At 36.1% G+C, this 15,137-nt stretch overlaps 2 protein-coding genes across 2 annotated transcripts; one reads left to right on the plus strand and one right to left on the minus strand.

Moving 5' to 3' along the window:
• Nucleotides 1-468: 468 nt before the first annotated feature.
• On the minus strand, nucleotides 469-11,656 carry LOC147068887 (replication factor C subunit 4). The gene is made up of 6 exons (XM_085951477.1): nucleotides 11,430-11,656; nucleotides 10,367-10,642; nucleotides 6,951-7,169; nucleotides 5,707-5,863; nucleotides 3,423-3,505; nucleotides 469-2,230 (listed from the first exon to the last, which is right to left on the minus strand). The coding sequence occupies exons 1-6, from the start codon at nucleotides 11,540-11,542 to the stop codon at nucleotides 2,026-2,028; spliced, it is 1,053 nt and encodes a 350-aa protein (XP_085807603.1). The 5' UTR covers nucleotides 11,543-11,656; the 3' UTR covers nucleotides 469-2,025.
• A 313-nt stretch (nucleotides 11,657-11,969) lies between these two features.
• On the plus strand, nucleotides 11,970-14,606 carry LOC147068888 (uncharacterized). The gene is made up of 3 exons (XM_085951646.1): nucleotides 11,970-12,359; nucleotides 13,245-13,339; nucleotides 14,224-14,606. Exons 1-3 carry the CDS (start codon nucleotides 12,023-12,025, stop codon nucleotides 14,569-14,571), a joined length of 780 nt encoding a protein of 259 aa, XP_085807772.1. The 5' UTR covers nucleotides 11,970-12,022; the 3' UTR covers nucleotides 14,572-14,606.
• Nucleotides 14,607-15,137: the final 531 nt, after the last annotated feature.

Consider the following 15,137-nt stretch of genomic DNA (forward strand, 5'->3'; position numbering starts at 1 on the left):
ATCTACAATCAATCATTTTTTTCTAGTAAATTTTAATTGATTTGAGTTTTGTATATATCTGCAACATGTCGAAGTGATTGTTATTTAGTTTGAAAAATACATCTAGTTCTGCTAGCAGTCGAAGCCGCCAGTACGCATACTGCATATGCTACGGATTGGTCATTCCTATACCAGCTCGCCGGTTGCCGCATCCCATACATAATATCCACGTTTTGAGGTTACATGCAACTATCGCTAGGCGCCTAGGTTTGATTTATGGATGTGCGGCAGACAAGGCGAGTTTAGATGTGCGAGCCGGCTAATGGTTAACTTTTAATAAAATTAGTAATCTGGACCGCTTCGTCTGACAAAGTTTTAATCCTGATTGAAATATCTCTAGACTGTCTTCTTCAAAATTATCTTACAAAAAAAAGCTTGCAGCCCAATTAGATAACGCAGGATTAGGGTGAAATGGTAAATAAAAAAGTCTTAAATATTTTGCTTTATTTTCTTATTTGATAATGATAACGTAATAATAGGTATTATAATACTTAAACGAGTAAGGCTTCACCCCCCTTTACTGTTTAGGAAACATGTGCAGACGGTCGCAACATCGCACTACAAACTGGATGACTACTGTAATAAGTCGCAGGTGTTCAACGCAGAAATATTGCATGTTCGAATGTCACATACAAACAGTCCTGTGTCAGATAGCACGTGGCATTCAGTCGGTTGTGTTTATTAGTGATGTTTGTGCCCACACACCACACAAACTCAGTACAACTCGTCAACTTTGTTTATGTGATGATTTAGTTGAGAACATGCATGTAATTTAATGTACTGGTGCACACAGTCGTTCGTTGGAAAGACACCCATTCGCACTTGCAACAAAGCGCATGTCGCCGAAGCCAATCAAATAATAGCTGCCACCGTTCTGTCTGTTCTGTCACACATTCTTAATTTTTTTCAATGCGCAGTTGCTTTTAGTTGTAGGTCAAGCAGCCACAGCGTCAAAACTGGTTTAGAAATAATGTTAATAACATCTTTTCACTACGAGAGGTTGAACTGTTTCAACAATTGAGACACCGTGGGTATTACAATAGGTAATACATAGTGCTAATAGAAAATCACGGTTTCTTCTGTCGCCGCCACCAAGCACACAATACATACTATTCAGAAGCAGAAAAATGACAAAGACAACGACCGTAATGAAATTACATTTCAGGAAAATATATTTCCAACATGACGAGATTGCTAGCAGAACCAAACTGGCATAGAGTGCATTTGGGCGCCTGAATATCTTCAAAAGTAACCTCCCATCGTGTCTTAAGCGTAAAGTGTTCAACCGATGTGTATGCATGTGAAATATGGACTCTTAATGTAAGAGAAATCCAAAAATTACGACTAGCGCGATGTGGCATGGAAAGGCACATGTTGGGCGTAACGCGTAAAGATCACAAAAGAGACCAATGGATAAGGGAGCAGACAAGAGTACGCGATGTGATAGAAGTCACTAAGTGGATGAAATGGCAATAGGCCGGATATGTTGCTCGGCGAGTGGACAACCGCTGGACGAATGCCGTCATACAGCGGTACCCAGGAGGGACTGAATGTCCAAAGGGACACCCTTAAACACGCTGGATAGACAAACTCAAAAAGTTCGGTGGATGTATGTGGCAGCAAAGAATTATGTACTGAGAAGAATGGAGAGAGGGAGGGGAGGCCTTCATCCAGCAGTGGATCGACCCCAGTTGATATTTCCAACAATTGAAACACTGTGCACTGACATAGTTATACCGCCAATTTAGTATGTTCTTAAGCGTCAACACAAAATGACTGTTTCTGCATCTGATGAACAATGACATTTATCCAATTTTTCCATTCTGAATTAAATCGTATGTGATTTGAATTTGAAACAATGGAAAACGTTGAGCATTATGTGAACAAAAAAATTCAATGTATTTAACAGTTAACAACAATATTATGTATTTCATTTCATGTGTTTGATTCATGGTGTGGTCCCTTCAACACAACTGTTGATTAAACCTACAACTTATTAGCTAAAATGATGGTGCATCCGAGATCCATGAGTTGCATCATTTCGGAGCCTCCGTCGATGAGTCGGTAGGAGCAGACAGCTAGTTTCTCGCAGATGGGAACCTTCTGCTGATTGGTTAACGTTGGAGAGTGAACGACAGCTTCTGTCAACTGGTCTAGGAGTTGTGATGCAGAGTACGCTTCAAGAATGAACCTATAACGGAAAAATAAATTATACTAGGTAATTAAGGCACTCAGAATGGGCAAGTGGTAAAGTATACAATGCTGAAGCTATGTGTCAATGGTCAAATTCTCACGTCTTCTTCAAATTTTCATGTGTGTTTCGATCCAGAGCATCGTCCTAAAGAATTGAGCAAACAGTCAACCATTTTTAATAAAAAAAATATATTACATAATACTATGTATCGTCGCTGTAGACGTCAAGGGAGCCAGTCCACAAAATCATAATGCTAAGAAACAGGCACTCAAAGATTTTGTGGGACAAAAAAAGTAACATTTTTTTATTGAACCTTTTTGTTTTTAAAGATATAACGGTAAAACTTTCAACATAGAATATACTTTGTGGTGTTACCTTTTTATTATTTTTTACAAATGACTAAAAAAATAGTATCTTAGAAGTTGTGTGTTATATGTTGTGGCTTAAATCCATTGACCACTGCATCTTTGATGATTTTAAAATGCTTTTGTGTACTTTACTCATTTTTGCCACATTTGTGACTTGGCTCCCTTGACATCTACGGCGACGGTATGTGTTTCTTTTATTCCTGTTTTCTAGATGTCTATTTATTGATTTTCCAAAATGTTTCAAGGGTGCAACAAAGCAACAAAAGGTGAGAATCATTGTTCCAGGGAGACCCAAAATTATTATTACACATTATACCAAAACTAAAGGTAAGTCATCGATAATATAGAAGAAGAAAAATCGGTGTGTGTACTTATGTACGTGCGTTAGAAGTTATACTTCTTTGGTGTAACAAAACAAAAACAAAACTTGTGATAAACTAGATTCTTTGAATAGTTCTTAATTATCTTGTTAAATTACACACTCAAGAAAAGGAACCGCTTATTGGAACGCCGCTGGTTTATTTCTATACACTTTAACTTATATTATTAACTGACGTTTAATTGTTTGTTTACGTAAGGAATTGCAAATGGCCGACAATCATAAATTCACTGCCTAGGCAATGGAACAATTCTAAACCATAATATTATACTGTATAATCATCACGATTGCAGTATCATACTGTGGCGTAAAGGTAGTGCGTTCCGCTGATAATCGAACATTCGGTGGTTCGAATCCAATGTGTTACATGTCACACGCCAACAATACACTGTGATCTGATTTTCCAAACCCGCCAAAAGTATAACTTCAAAAAAAGTCTCACCTATCGACAAACTTTTCCAGAACTGTGTAATCATTTACGCTGAGGAATTCTGTGACCATATCTTGAGGCACTAAACCAGTAACCTAAAAAAATAAATCGGCATATTAAAAGCATAGTCAGGTTTACGCTTAAATAACCACCCATGGTTTAAAAATTATGCAAATTGATTTGAAGCATATTATGTCACCGCGTCCTTTCACAATTTCAAGAATGTTCATTTTCTCTTGAATCGGCAATGTATTTCTTTACTGAGACATTACGTAACCTTTTCTATGTCTTCACGTTAATGTAAAGCAAAGCTTTTACTAAAATCGCTGTACTAGCAATAATTTGTGGCTTAATATTTCATAATTAGTCGAAACAGATGTCACTGTGTGTTTAATTTTTTAGATTATGCAAATCAATCAACAGTGGCTATAGATCTACCATCATAAATTGGCATTTCAGCGAGGGCGCTAGTAGGACAATGAGAATGTTGTCATAACTAACAAAAAAATGGTTATTTATAAATTTTTATTGGTAGTAGATTTATGCACACATATTATTAAAATAAAAAATGAACACAATCAAAATAAAAACGTGTTACTTTTTTTATAACCACGAGGAAGAAATTCTTAGTTGGAAAATATAAAGAAGTATTGTGTATATTTTAGTCATGGAAAAAAATATAATAAAAAAAGCGAAAATAAATTAAATTAACTCTAAAGACAGTAAAATAGTATGAACATCAATGGAATTTTAAATAAAACACGATAACTATAAATTACACAAACAATGTAGAAATTATATAACTACTATAATGGTTCAATTCCAGATAGACTATCATCCGATTCTGTGTCACTCTCAGGACCATTTACGGTAAAAGTAAAACCAGTCGAGGTCATAATATGGAATTCAAACTTGTAAATGTCAGTTTAATTAATATACTAAATTTCTTTATAAATCCGTTTACATACACAAATAATAAGTAAACACTCATTCGATTATAAAATACTATATCAAATATAAAATTATGTATTAGGTACATTCCTTATTTAAAAGGAAAAAGCTTTTTTTACTTGTTGATCTCTTTTTTTAATAGGTATATTTTATTTATCAACACTAAATATAATGCGTTTTTGATATTTTGACGCCATGAGAGCTAGATAAACGCAAGCGCAATCCATAATTCGAGAAACATGTTGTAAAATTAAATGGCGTTTGTGACAAATTTATCCTCGATAGACAATTTTAGTTTCAAATTCGACCGGCTGATGACTTACGATGGTAGATCTATAGTAATTTGTGTTATGCTGATCACGGCCTTAGAGAGCAGGAAAACTCGTTGAAGGCATAGAACCGGTTAAACGGGTATAAACAAAAAAAATATGAAACAATACAATAAAGATGAAATTGGAGAAGATATAATGCTGAGATCTACGGGCTGTACGAAGATTACAGTGCAATTCAATCGATTAAGATTGGGAGACTGCAATGGCTAGGTCATGTGCACCGTATGAATGACAATGAACCGGCAAAGAGAGTGATGTCCAGCAATCCAATAGGGCGTAGAAGAGGCAGGCCAAAGATTCGCTGGTTGGATGGAGCTGCCAGTGACTGCCGTATTCTGGGGGTACCGAATTGGAAAGCGGCCACACTGGATAGGGACAGGTAGACGGAGCTGTTGGAGGAGGCCAAGACCCACACCGGGTTGTCGCGCCCCAGATGATGATGACAATAAAGATGAAAAATGCCATCGATATGTAACATTAGCATTTGACCCAAAACGCGGAATAACAAAGAATAACCACCCCTAATTGGCCAAAATAAAAGATCAGCCATCACTTTCATTATTTAGTATGTATTTAATTCAGTGCAAGGACTTAGTAGATTAGACGACTGGTCTGATAACTATTCCTCGTAAAAAACGTCTGTTACATACTATATATCCACCAGTATAAGTTGTCAGTTGAATGAGGGAGCCACTTGCTAACATTTGACATAAAATCATTCAATACTTTTTATATTGTAATGACTAATGAGCTTAGTACTAAATTCGAACACCTGACGATTTATGATGGCATATATCTCTATACAACTTCCGTTCTGTGGAGGACGATATGCTTCCGCTTAGGAAAAAGACCATTTGCATTAGCAACTAGTTGCAGGTGTACCTACTGAAAAAATTCTGCAAGAGATTAGAACTAATAAAAGCATGACATATATCTACGTTCTGAATGTTTTCTAGCTCTATGGTACCACTGGATGAAAAACCTGAAACTGGTCTACATAATAATTGGTATACCTCTATAATCGAAGTACTGTTAACAGTGCCACCTAATCTGGCACAACTTTGTAAGCATGTAATAGCGCGACGTAAGTCTCCTCCGCAGCTTTCAACCACGGATGCCAGTGCGTCATCGTCGTACGCCAAGTTTTCACAATCGCTGATGTATTTCAATCTGAAAGATAATATACAAAATTAATATATCTTATTCAAATCCAAATTCCTTTATTTTCACAATATAGTAAATTTAAATTAACTATTTCTTTTATTCAATGAATAATTCACAGAATTAAGAATGTACCATTATAATTATTGAACATACATAATTCTGAAAACACCCATGAGAAAATATAGCCAATAGAAAAAATCTTTTGGCTAGAAAAAAGGCTTGGATTAGGCAGGGTGTAACTGAACTGTAAACTAACAACACATTGTAGTGTTAGTTCAATGAAAACAAATACATTTGACTGACAAAGTTTAGTGTGCACTATTTATGTCAGACCTTGACAGCCTACCTCCACCCTTCGCCACTGGTATAGTGGGCATGAAGGACTATTCTATCTCTTTCTGTAAGTCAAGTATTTAATCGGAGACAAATTGTTTATCTTTGCAGACTAATAATGGTTTCACAACCGAAATACCTATTGTATCGACTAACAAATTGTAGAATTTAATGTAATTTATACATATTATCATTTTGTAAAATGATATTCTACTTAGTAAATGATAATGATTGGGCCATTTATATTCGCATTCGTCTTTTCTTTCCACCAACCTCAAATCCCCAATTATTGTCACAAGACCACCAGTCACGGGTCATGATCGACCGTGATGAAAGTTAAGTTTAGTTACTCCAAGCCTACCGAGACAGCCGAGCGCGTAGGCTTGCTTAAGCTATCTAGCTATATCTGATACGATACGAACGAGGCCGTGTTAACTACAGAGTGATTCATACAAAATGTATCTGTTCGACCTTCGTTGCACTAAATCTGTTACAATATCAAACTTATCAATATCATTCATCAACCTCATATATCATCCATTAAAATGTAGGCGCGCGCCAGCCCTCTCAACATAAAGGTCAGTGTCTGGCATTCTGTGTAAACCCCTAGATCCGTAATCCACCATCATCCTAAAATTACAATCACCACCAGATAACTTAATTAATGGAGCAGATAATTTCTTGATTAGACTTATGTGAAGCTTGTAAGCTCAATCATTAAATATTATAATTAGCAGGTAAAAGATTACATTAACCCTACCTTTCTATAACCATTTCCTTAGCCAGTGGTTTGAATCGGAACTTTGAACATCTGCTGGTGAGAGGAGGGATGATGCGAGAGACATAGTTGCAGACGAGGCAAAATCTGGTGGAGCGCGTCTCCTTCTCCATGGTTCTTCTGAGAGCGGCTTGGGCGTCTTTGGTCATCGAGTCAGCCTCATCGAGGATTATCAATTTAAAAGGTGGACAAGGGCGGCCACTGCAGGAAAAAAAACATTTACAGTGATTCGTAAAGTGGCTACTAACGGATACCAGGTTTAATGTAAGTCAACTCGCACATCAGAACTCGCCTCATGCGCCGCATGTCGAATTCGTTGGTGTGACGTCATCGTCATCCACATAACAAACGTTGTCAAATGGAACTTCACACATTGGTCGAATGCGACTGAAAAACATCTATGTTGCAAAGCGACAGAACGAGTAGCGACTCCGCGAACATGTTGGACGCCGATAAAGCCGACTTTGCAATTTTTGCCATTCACATCTAGACGTCACTCCTCGCCGGTGGCCGTTCTGCTGCGATAAATTATGCACTGTGCATTGATATATTATGCCTAATTGACGGATGAATCCAATATTTTCGCCTTCTACTTAAATTTCTGCGATACCAATACATAATAATCGCTGTTTCAGTGTCATATTTGCGTAATGGCGTCTGGCCAGAGTACTTATTATTTTGACGTTTCGAGAAGCGAGTGTCGTTTGTTGATGTGCTCGATTGTCACACGCAACAATTTTTCGCGCGTCTCGGAACTCGGTCGCGGCGAACGAGGCGAGTTTTGATCTGAGAGGCGGCTAAAAGAAATCCAAATATTAAGAAACACCACAAAAGAAATCAATGGATAATAAGGAGGCAGATGTGGTTTGATGAAGGTCACCGAGTTAATAAAATTGCAATAGGTCGGACATGTTACTCCGTGAGTGGATAAATACAGTCATACAATGATACTCAAGGACTGAACGACTACATGGCCACTGGAAAACTCGATGAATTCATGAAGTGTGGTGGCAATACAGTAGAACCTCGACATATCAGAGTAATGCGGGTGAGGGGGTAACATGTTAAAAATAAATATATTGAAATTGAAAATTGAAAGTTAAAGCCGAAAGTCTGTTATATAAAAAACAAACAAATTCCTGTTTATTTGTCTTCGGAAGATATATCTAGACACCAGTGGCGAAGGGTGACTTTTGGGAAGAGGTAGGCTGTAGAGATCAGAGAAAAATAGTACACTTGTAGGAAATAAGAAGATAATACTTACGATATTAGTACTGATGTATAATAATAATATGTGCACACTAATGACAACGACACACTGAATCGTTGAAATTTCAATAGCTCACCGACGGTATAAAGTTGAGCGATGAGTTTAAATTATGTATTTTCATAAACATTCATACACGTAACATACGCCCAAAAATAAATCATTGGTGGCTATGAAAAAAGCCGTTGTTGTCATTTTGCCATTCAAAACACTTCAAGATATTTCAGTAGGTAATTAATATAAAGGCTTACTATAATTATGATCATTTGTACTCTAAGTCAATTCGTCTGTTTTTCTGCAGATTTTTTTTTAAAACATCATCATAAAATGTTTGCCCACGTTTTAATTTAATTAATAATTCTTTTTCAATAGCTATAATTGAAAGATTCGATAATCTAGTTTGATTTTGAGTATTTTGACAATATGTGTGGACACATAAACATCAAACTCGAAAACGATATTTTTAAAATTTGATCCGTACTAAAACAATCAATGACCAATTTCAATTGGAAAACTAGACATTTTTACAAATAATTTGTAATTAAAGCACTGACGAATGACTTAGGGTACAAAACAATATAATCTATCTACATTCAGAACACAATAAATCACTGAATTGTCTCACAAAATAAAACTATACCACCATGTATTGAACAACAATCTGACTGAATTAAAACGATATAAATTATGTTTGTCTATGACTGAACTAATCTAAATAATTATCACGAGATACAATTATTTGTTATTTTTAAAAACAATTAACAATTATATCTGATTGAACCCAATAGACATTATTTTTTAAAATCATTTTATTTATTTATTATTTGCTTAAAGCGGCAGGCATAGACAATAAACTTTGCAAAAAGAGTTGGCAGCGGGTCTCCGAGCGCTTCCGAAACGCGACAAAATTTGTAGACTTGCTTGAAGAGATGAGTCATCATAAGTATAGAAAACAATTTTCGATTATGTTGTCAATAATCGTCATTCAAAGAACAAAAACAGATGTCGCTACTCGCTTGTAATTTATTGTTTGATTCTAAGCTTGACTAATTTAAACAGTCGGGCCAATCTACATTCAAATTCACATCATCGATGACTCTTAATATTTTAAAATATTCCATTTGTATTTAAATTTGAAATAAATACTTGAAGATATAGTTTTCTTAGAAGGTAGGCTTTAAATAATCGCTTAGTATGGAGCCTTCGCCACTGATAGATACACCCGTTGTGGTGTGACGTTAATGTTCGATGTCGACCCGCTTGCTTTCGGTAATCCTGCTTTGAAAAAAGAATCAAGTTTTGTTTGCACTTTTGAAGTCTATTGTTTTTACAACGTTTTTATTAGGTCATATTCTTATTTGTCCGGTACAAATCTTGCAATCGATTTTTAATTAACTTCCTGACTAGCTAGACATTTGAAACTTTTAGAATACATCAGAACACGATGCCAATGCATTTTTTTAATACTTTTAGCCATCTTTAAGTAGAATTAAATTAATTTTCGGTTAATTCTGTTTTGTATGAAAAGTTATTTCAGAAGAAATCCGTAATCCAATCCACTATTATTAGTTGCTAGAAAATTATTAATATATACGTGCGTTACTATGGAATCAATATGAGTGTCAAAATGACATTTCAGTATTATTTCTATCAAATACAATTTTTTTTGATCGTTTAAGCTAGTCAAGTCAAGTTTATATGATTAAACAGAAAATTTAAAAACGTTGTATATAAAAAGTTCTTTTTATCTTACAATTATTTTATAATCAACTCTCTAAAATTACGAAAATGCATGTAATATAGTTGAATTTCGTTATCTGACAAATTGTCCATAAATGTTATTAGATTATCATTTGTGCAGAACATTGTTTACAAGCGGTGACAATTGGATTTAACATTAACATGACATTAACAGAATGTTTTTAACAATCTTTACATTTGACTGGATATTTTGTTTGTTATATCTGAAATCCGTTATATCAAGGTTCTACTGTACGTGGCAGCAAAGAATCGAAGACAAGGAGTGTGGATCGATTCTTTCACGAAGAATTATTGATTAACACTATTAATGTGATTCTATTTCAATTGGCTAACATAGCAGATAGTATTATTTGATGACAAAGGTTCTCACTCGGGTCTAGTAGAGCTAGCGGTGAGCTGCGAGAAGGCCTTGACTTTATCCCTGACGACTTGGATCCCTCTCTCATCGGAGGCATTCAACTCGAGCACTCGATCCTTGGTGATGTCTCCAAAGAGCTGTCGGGCGGCGGCTAGGATAGAGCTGGTTTTTCCGGTGCCGGGAGGACCGTAGAATAGAAGATGGGGGAGGTCACTGCCCGCCAGGCACTCGCGGAGTACTTGAATCACATCGCTCTGTTCCACCACATCATCTACGGTTCTTGGCCGGCTAAAAGCAGGATAAAACATTCATTTTTAACATATGGTTCATTGGTTGCCTGATACAGGCCTAAGAAATTATTAAGTCAATCGGTCAATTATGATTTCTGCCTGTGTGCTTCGGGGGCAATTTAGTTTTACATTTTTCATAAAGGATGCCTGAAATGTGTATTATTTGTGTGAAAAACATTATTTTGAAGTTGATAACAGATGAACGAAACAAATGAGACTACCTAGCATTGCCATTATTCCCATTATGAACTGAAAAAACTGTAATTAAGGCACATGTCGGTTATGGGGAAGCCAGCGGAAAACACATTTTGAAAATAGTCGATATACTGGATTATTTGTTAGGTTGGGTTCAGTTAGGTTAGGTTAGGTTTTCATTCGTGAATCCATGAATTTTGCCAAAATCGGCTATGACAATTAGCGTGGTACCCGTCTGGCTACCCCATAACCGACTTGTACCGTAATTAATTAAGTTCCTTAAAATAATGGGCAACATTTTGCAAGGTATGAATTTATTGAAAGTTTTTCGATGACTTCATTGATTATTAATTATGGAAATAATACTTCTGGATAAGCAAGACATTTTCCTTAGTATTTCCTAAATATTAGGCTCAACACCATGTAAAGCTAAAACTAGACAGATATAAGTAGCAAATTCGTGAATTAGACAAACAATAATCACTTTATGGAATTGACTGTTTCGGTGAATCTGAAAAAAATTGAATACATAGTCAGATTCGTTCCAATTTTGAATTATTGTTAATAATTAACCAAGAAAACAATCTTACTATTTTTCAACCCATGGCGCTGTGGGTCGTTTCTTTGTTTGTTTTGGGCTGTCGGATACGCCAGCTTTATCGGACGTGGCTCCTAATTTACCGGTCTTTAAAAATGCCTGCATTTTATAAAAACGCTAATAACCGAATAAGAAATTTGTACGATTGTCTATCCGCCGACCTGTCCAATTTGACATTAAAATTGGCGGGAAGCCTGGAGAAGTGTCAAATCAAATAGTAAAATGGCTTTATCTCTATGAATAATGTGGCCATAATCAATATTGAATATTTGCGTTGGAATTATTTTCTATAGACTACCTATTGCTTTTTCTAATGCCGGCGCTCCATTGGCACGCAAGTCAGACGATTTACAGTCTTCGGACTTTTTTTTCGCGTGGAGCACCCCAGGTCTGCGGACTTTTTAATCCGCAGACCAGGCTCGTTGGATTTCAAACATGTTTGATATTTTACTCGCCGAGCCGCTGAAATTCGTACGTTCACCACGCTTTACCGTCACATTATTTATATCTATGCCGACGGACGACAGCGCCATCATTATTTTACTGTCATTCAAAGTGTTCGGACATCTCACATCGATAACAACAATGGTAGATCTACGAGTGCATTCGAAAAGTTTCTTGGAAGATTTTATTAGTTGTTTTAAAGACAACCCATCGTTGTGGAAGACGACCAGCCCACTATACAAGAATCGTGATGCCAAGTCCTTGGCGTATGCGGAACTTTTGGAGATTTTAATCAAGGTGGAGCCGCAGGCAAGGGTCGACGATGTTAAAAAGAAAATACAGACATTGAGGTCGGGTTACAGAAAGGAGAGAAATAAAGTAAGGACATCATATCGAAGCGGAGCCGGCACAGACGCAGTTTATCTACCCAAACTGTGGTACTATAAAAATTTGGAGTTCTTGAACGACCAAATGGAAGGTACGTAGGAATGCTTTAAAGCTATTTATTATACACGTGCAGATTATGAAATTGTCGTACCTAGCTCTGAAAGTGACATCGCATTAGATTAGCTACTATTAAGCAATTAAAACATACAGCTATGAATCATTTCTAGTCACAATAAAATTTCTTATTCTTTGCCGAGGTAGGTAATAAATAATAATAATATATAGGTACGAGGGAATGCTTTAAAGCTATTTATTATACACGTGCAGACTATGACATTGTCGTATCTCTGAAAGTGACATCGCATTAGATTAGCTACTATTAAGCAATTAAAACATACAGCTATGAATCATTTCTAGTCACAATAAAATTATTTATTCTTTGCTGAGGTAGGTAAGAAATAATAATATATAGGTACGATCATGGCGGTGGAAGCGCGGCTTATTGAGTCGTGGCCGGGTCCCAGGTTCAAATCCTGGGTCTGACAAGTACACATTGAATTTCAATTTGTGTATGAGTCAGAGTATGGACCTAATATGTTGAGCAAGTGGCTGACATCCATTTCTCGTAAAAACAAAATCTGTCAATACAAACCTCCACTCCGTGGAGGTCCATATTATGATCGGACATGGTCGAAAGAAGAAGAAAAGAAATGATCATAAAATCAAAAATCGCTCGAGTTAGGTTCCTTCAGAGACAATCAATAAATCGTCAATCATCAATCAAAATTAATGGTACAGTTTGGTTATGAGGAATACAGCGGAAAACACATTTTGAAAATACCCGATATACTGGATTACACCAATTATACCAATATCAATATTAACCGTATGAAGGAATGGGTACTTAGGGGAGAGATAATAAAAAACAAGTTTGAGTATTATGTTGTATTTTAACAATTTACATTTTGTTTTACAGAATCGAGCTCAATATCCAGCATGGTGGACGATTTGGAAAACATGTCTCCTGATGAGAGTTACTCCAACTCGTTAAACAACGAAGATTGTATTGAGGTAAAACATTTTAACTAAATTGTTACATTGGTTTAATTTATCTATTGCTTATCATACTTTCTTGCCATGTGACAGCCCCGGTAGTATTAAAATATTTTTCGAAATCTCCTCGCGCTTTCTTAGCATTGGCAGTCGAGTTCCGATTAGTCGTTGCTTCCAAAGGCGCTAAGGTGTCCTGTGACCTCAGTCCGAGCTCTATTAAACCTGTCTCAGGATTTTCCCTATCAAGGTCATGAGAAGGAGTATAAGTATGTGTTGATTTGCGACGAAGAAAGTTGTGCAGCACACAGCAAGTTAATACAACTGTATTGATATTTTCAATTTTCATGTTTATTGGAGCTTGAAAAATGCGGAATCTAGCAGCTAAAATGCCAAAAACATTTTCTATAATTCGCCTGGCTCTGCATGTCCGATAATTATATATTCTTTTACTGTGATTTAATTGCCTTTGTGAATACGGCTTTATGAAATCGTTACGTAATGCAAAGGCTTCATCGCCAATATAAACAAATGGCAGTGCATCAGAATTAGCAGTAGGTTTTTTTGGTGCAGGTATTTTTAATCTGCCTTTGTCTAAACGTTTGAAAAAATCAGATTTTCTCAGTACGCCTCCATCAGAAATACGTCCATTTGTTCCAACATCAACATAAATAAATTCATAATTAGCATTTGCAATCGCCATCAAAACAATGCTGTGGAAATGTTTGTAATTATAAAAGTGGGAGCCGGCGCCTGCAGGTGGCACGATTGCAATGTGTTTCCCATCAACTGCGCCCAGGCAATTTGGAAATTGCCATTTACTATTAAATTCTTCTGCAATCGTCTCCATTTCTTCGCGCGTATCAGGGAACTGCAACAAAAAATAATCAACATTTTATTTACAGATAGAATATTCGCCTTCAACATCCACGTTGTCGACTACTCCAAGGTCGAATCTCAATAGAGCACCAGAACCCCCATCGTTCAAACGAAAAAAATCGAATGATAGCGCCAACAAAGTGTTAGAATTAATCACCGACAAACTAAGCAAGACTGAAGATGAATTTGATGTTTTTGGCAAAATGATGGCCATGAAACTACGATCGATGTCACAGGGACAAAGATTGCTGGCCGAGAAGCTGATGCATGAAGTTGCCTTTATGGGACAAAGTGACAAAATAATGCCAGCAACTACTGTTCATACTCAACCAGTTTATCGTATATTAAGCAAAAATGTACAAAAGCCGGTATAATAAATTAATGTTTTTTGTATGAATAAATATCTTGTAAAAATATTTGTTTTTTTGTTTGTTTTTATGCATATAAACCTTAGCTTAAGCGATACAACAAATGGTAAGTATTTGAGCTATGTTAGCAAACCTATATTATTATGTGGCCTCATTTAGAAATCAAATTCCATGCTTGCTTTTCGAAGAATATGACTAGTATTACAATACATTCAACAGGAATAATTAAGCAGCTTGCTTACAGCCTATATGGAGAGTCCTGGCTAGGTACAGCATTCTAATGGTCTATTGAATATTTAGCATGTCAACGATGGCCTTATTTGTGACTATATATATACCTATCTCAAACGCATCTTGTCTGCCATTCTTATGATGTTGCCGTCTATGATTTATATAGGTAAAACAATCCACTAAGCGTTCACTTTTTAAGACCAACCAATGTCTACTTGTTAATGATATATTTGTAAATTTGCCCAACTTTATTAGATGACGTATAATATAATACACACCTTGAAATATTCTCCTTTCAAAACGTCAATGATGACTTGGCAAGTTTCGGGAATTATCTTGCC

Source organism: Rhyacophila brunnea, unplaced genomic scaffold (genome assembly GCF_057557595.1).
Source record: "Rhyacophila brunnea isolate RB1 unplaced genomic scaffold, BYU_Rbru_1.0 scaffold_24, whole genome shotgun sequence".
In the NCBI taxonomy this organism is placed as follows: Eukaryota; Metazoa; Arthropoda; class Insecta; order Trichoptera; family Rhyacophilidae; genus Rhyacophila; species Rhyacophila brunnea.

Bases quoted from the DNA above. Each gene is read 5' to 3' on its own strand.
- LOC147068887 (XM_085951477.1), bottom strand. From the start codon at position 11,542: ATGCAGGCATTTTTAAAGACCGGTAAATTAGGAGCCACGTCCGATAAA. The intron at 10,643-11,429 runs GTAAGATTGTTT...TCCTGCTTTTAG, and splicing joins GCGCCATGGGTTGAAAAATA to CCGGCCAAGAACCGTAGATG. The intron at 5,864-6,950 runs GTAGGGTTAATG...ATTATCTTTCAG, and splicing joins AAGGAAATGGTTATAGAAAG to ATTGAAATACATCAGCGATT.
- LOC147068888 (XM_085951646.1), top strand. From the start codon at position 12,023: ATGGTAGATCTACGAGTGCATTCGAAAAGTTTCTTGGAAGATTTTATT. The intron at 12,360-13,244 runs GTACGTAGGAAT...TTTGTTTTACAG, and splicing joins CTTGAACGACCAAATGGAAG to AATCGAGCTCAATATCCAGC. The intron at 13,340-14,223 runs GTAAAACATTTT...TTTTATTTACAG, and splicing joins ACAACGAAGATTGTATTGAG to ATAGAATATTCGCCTTCAAC.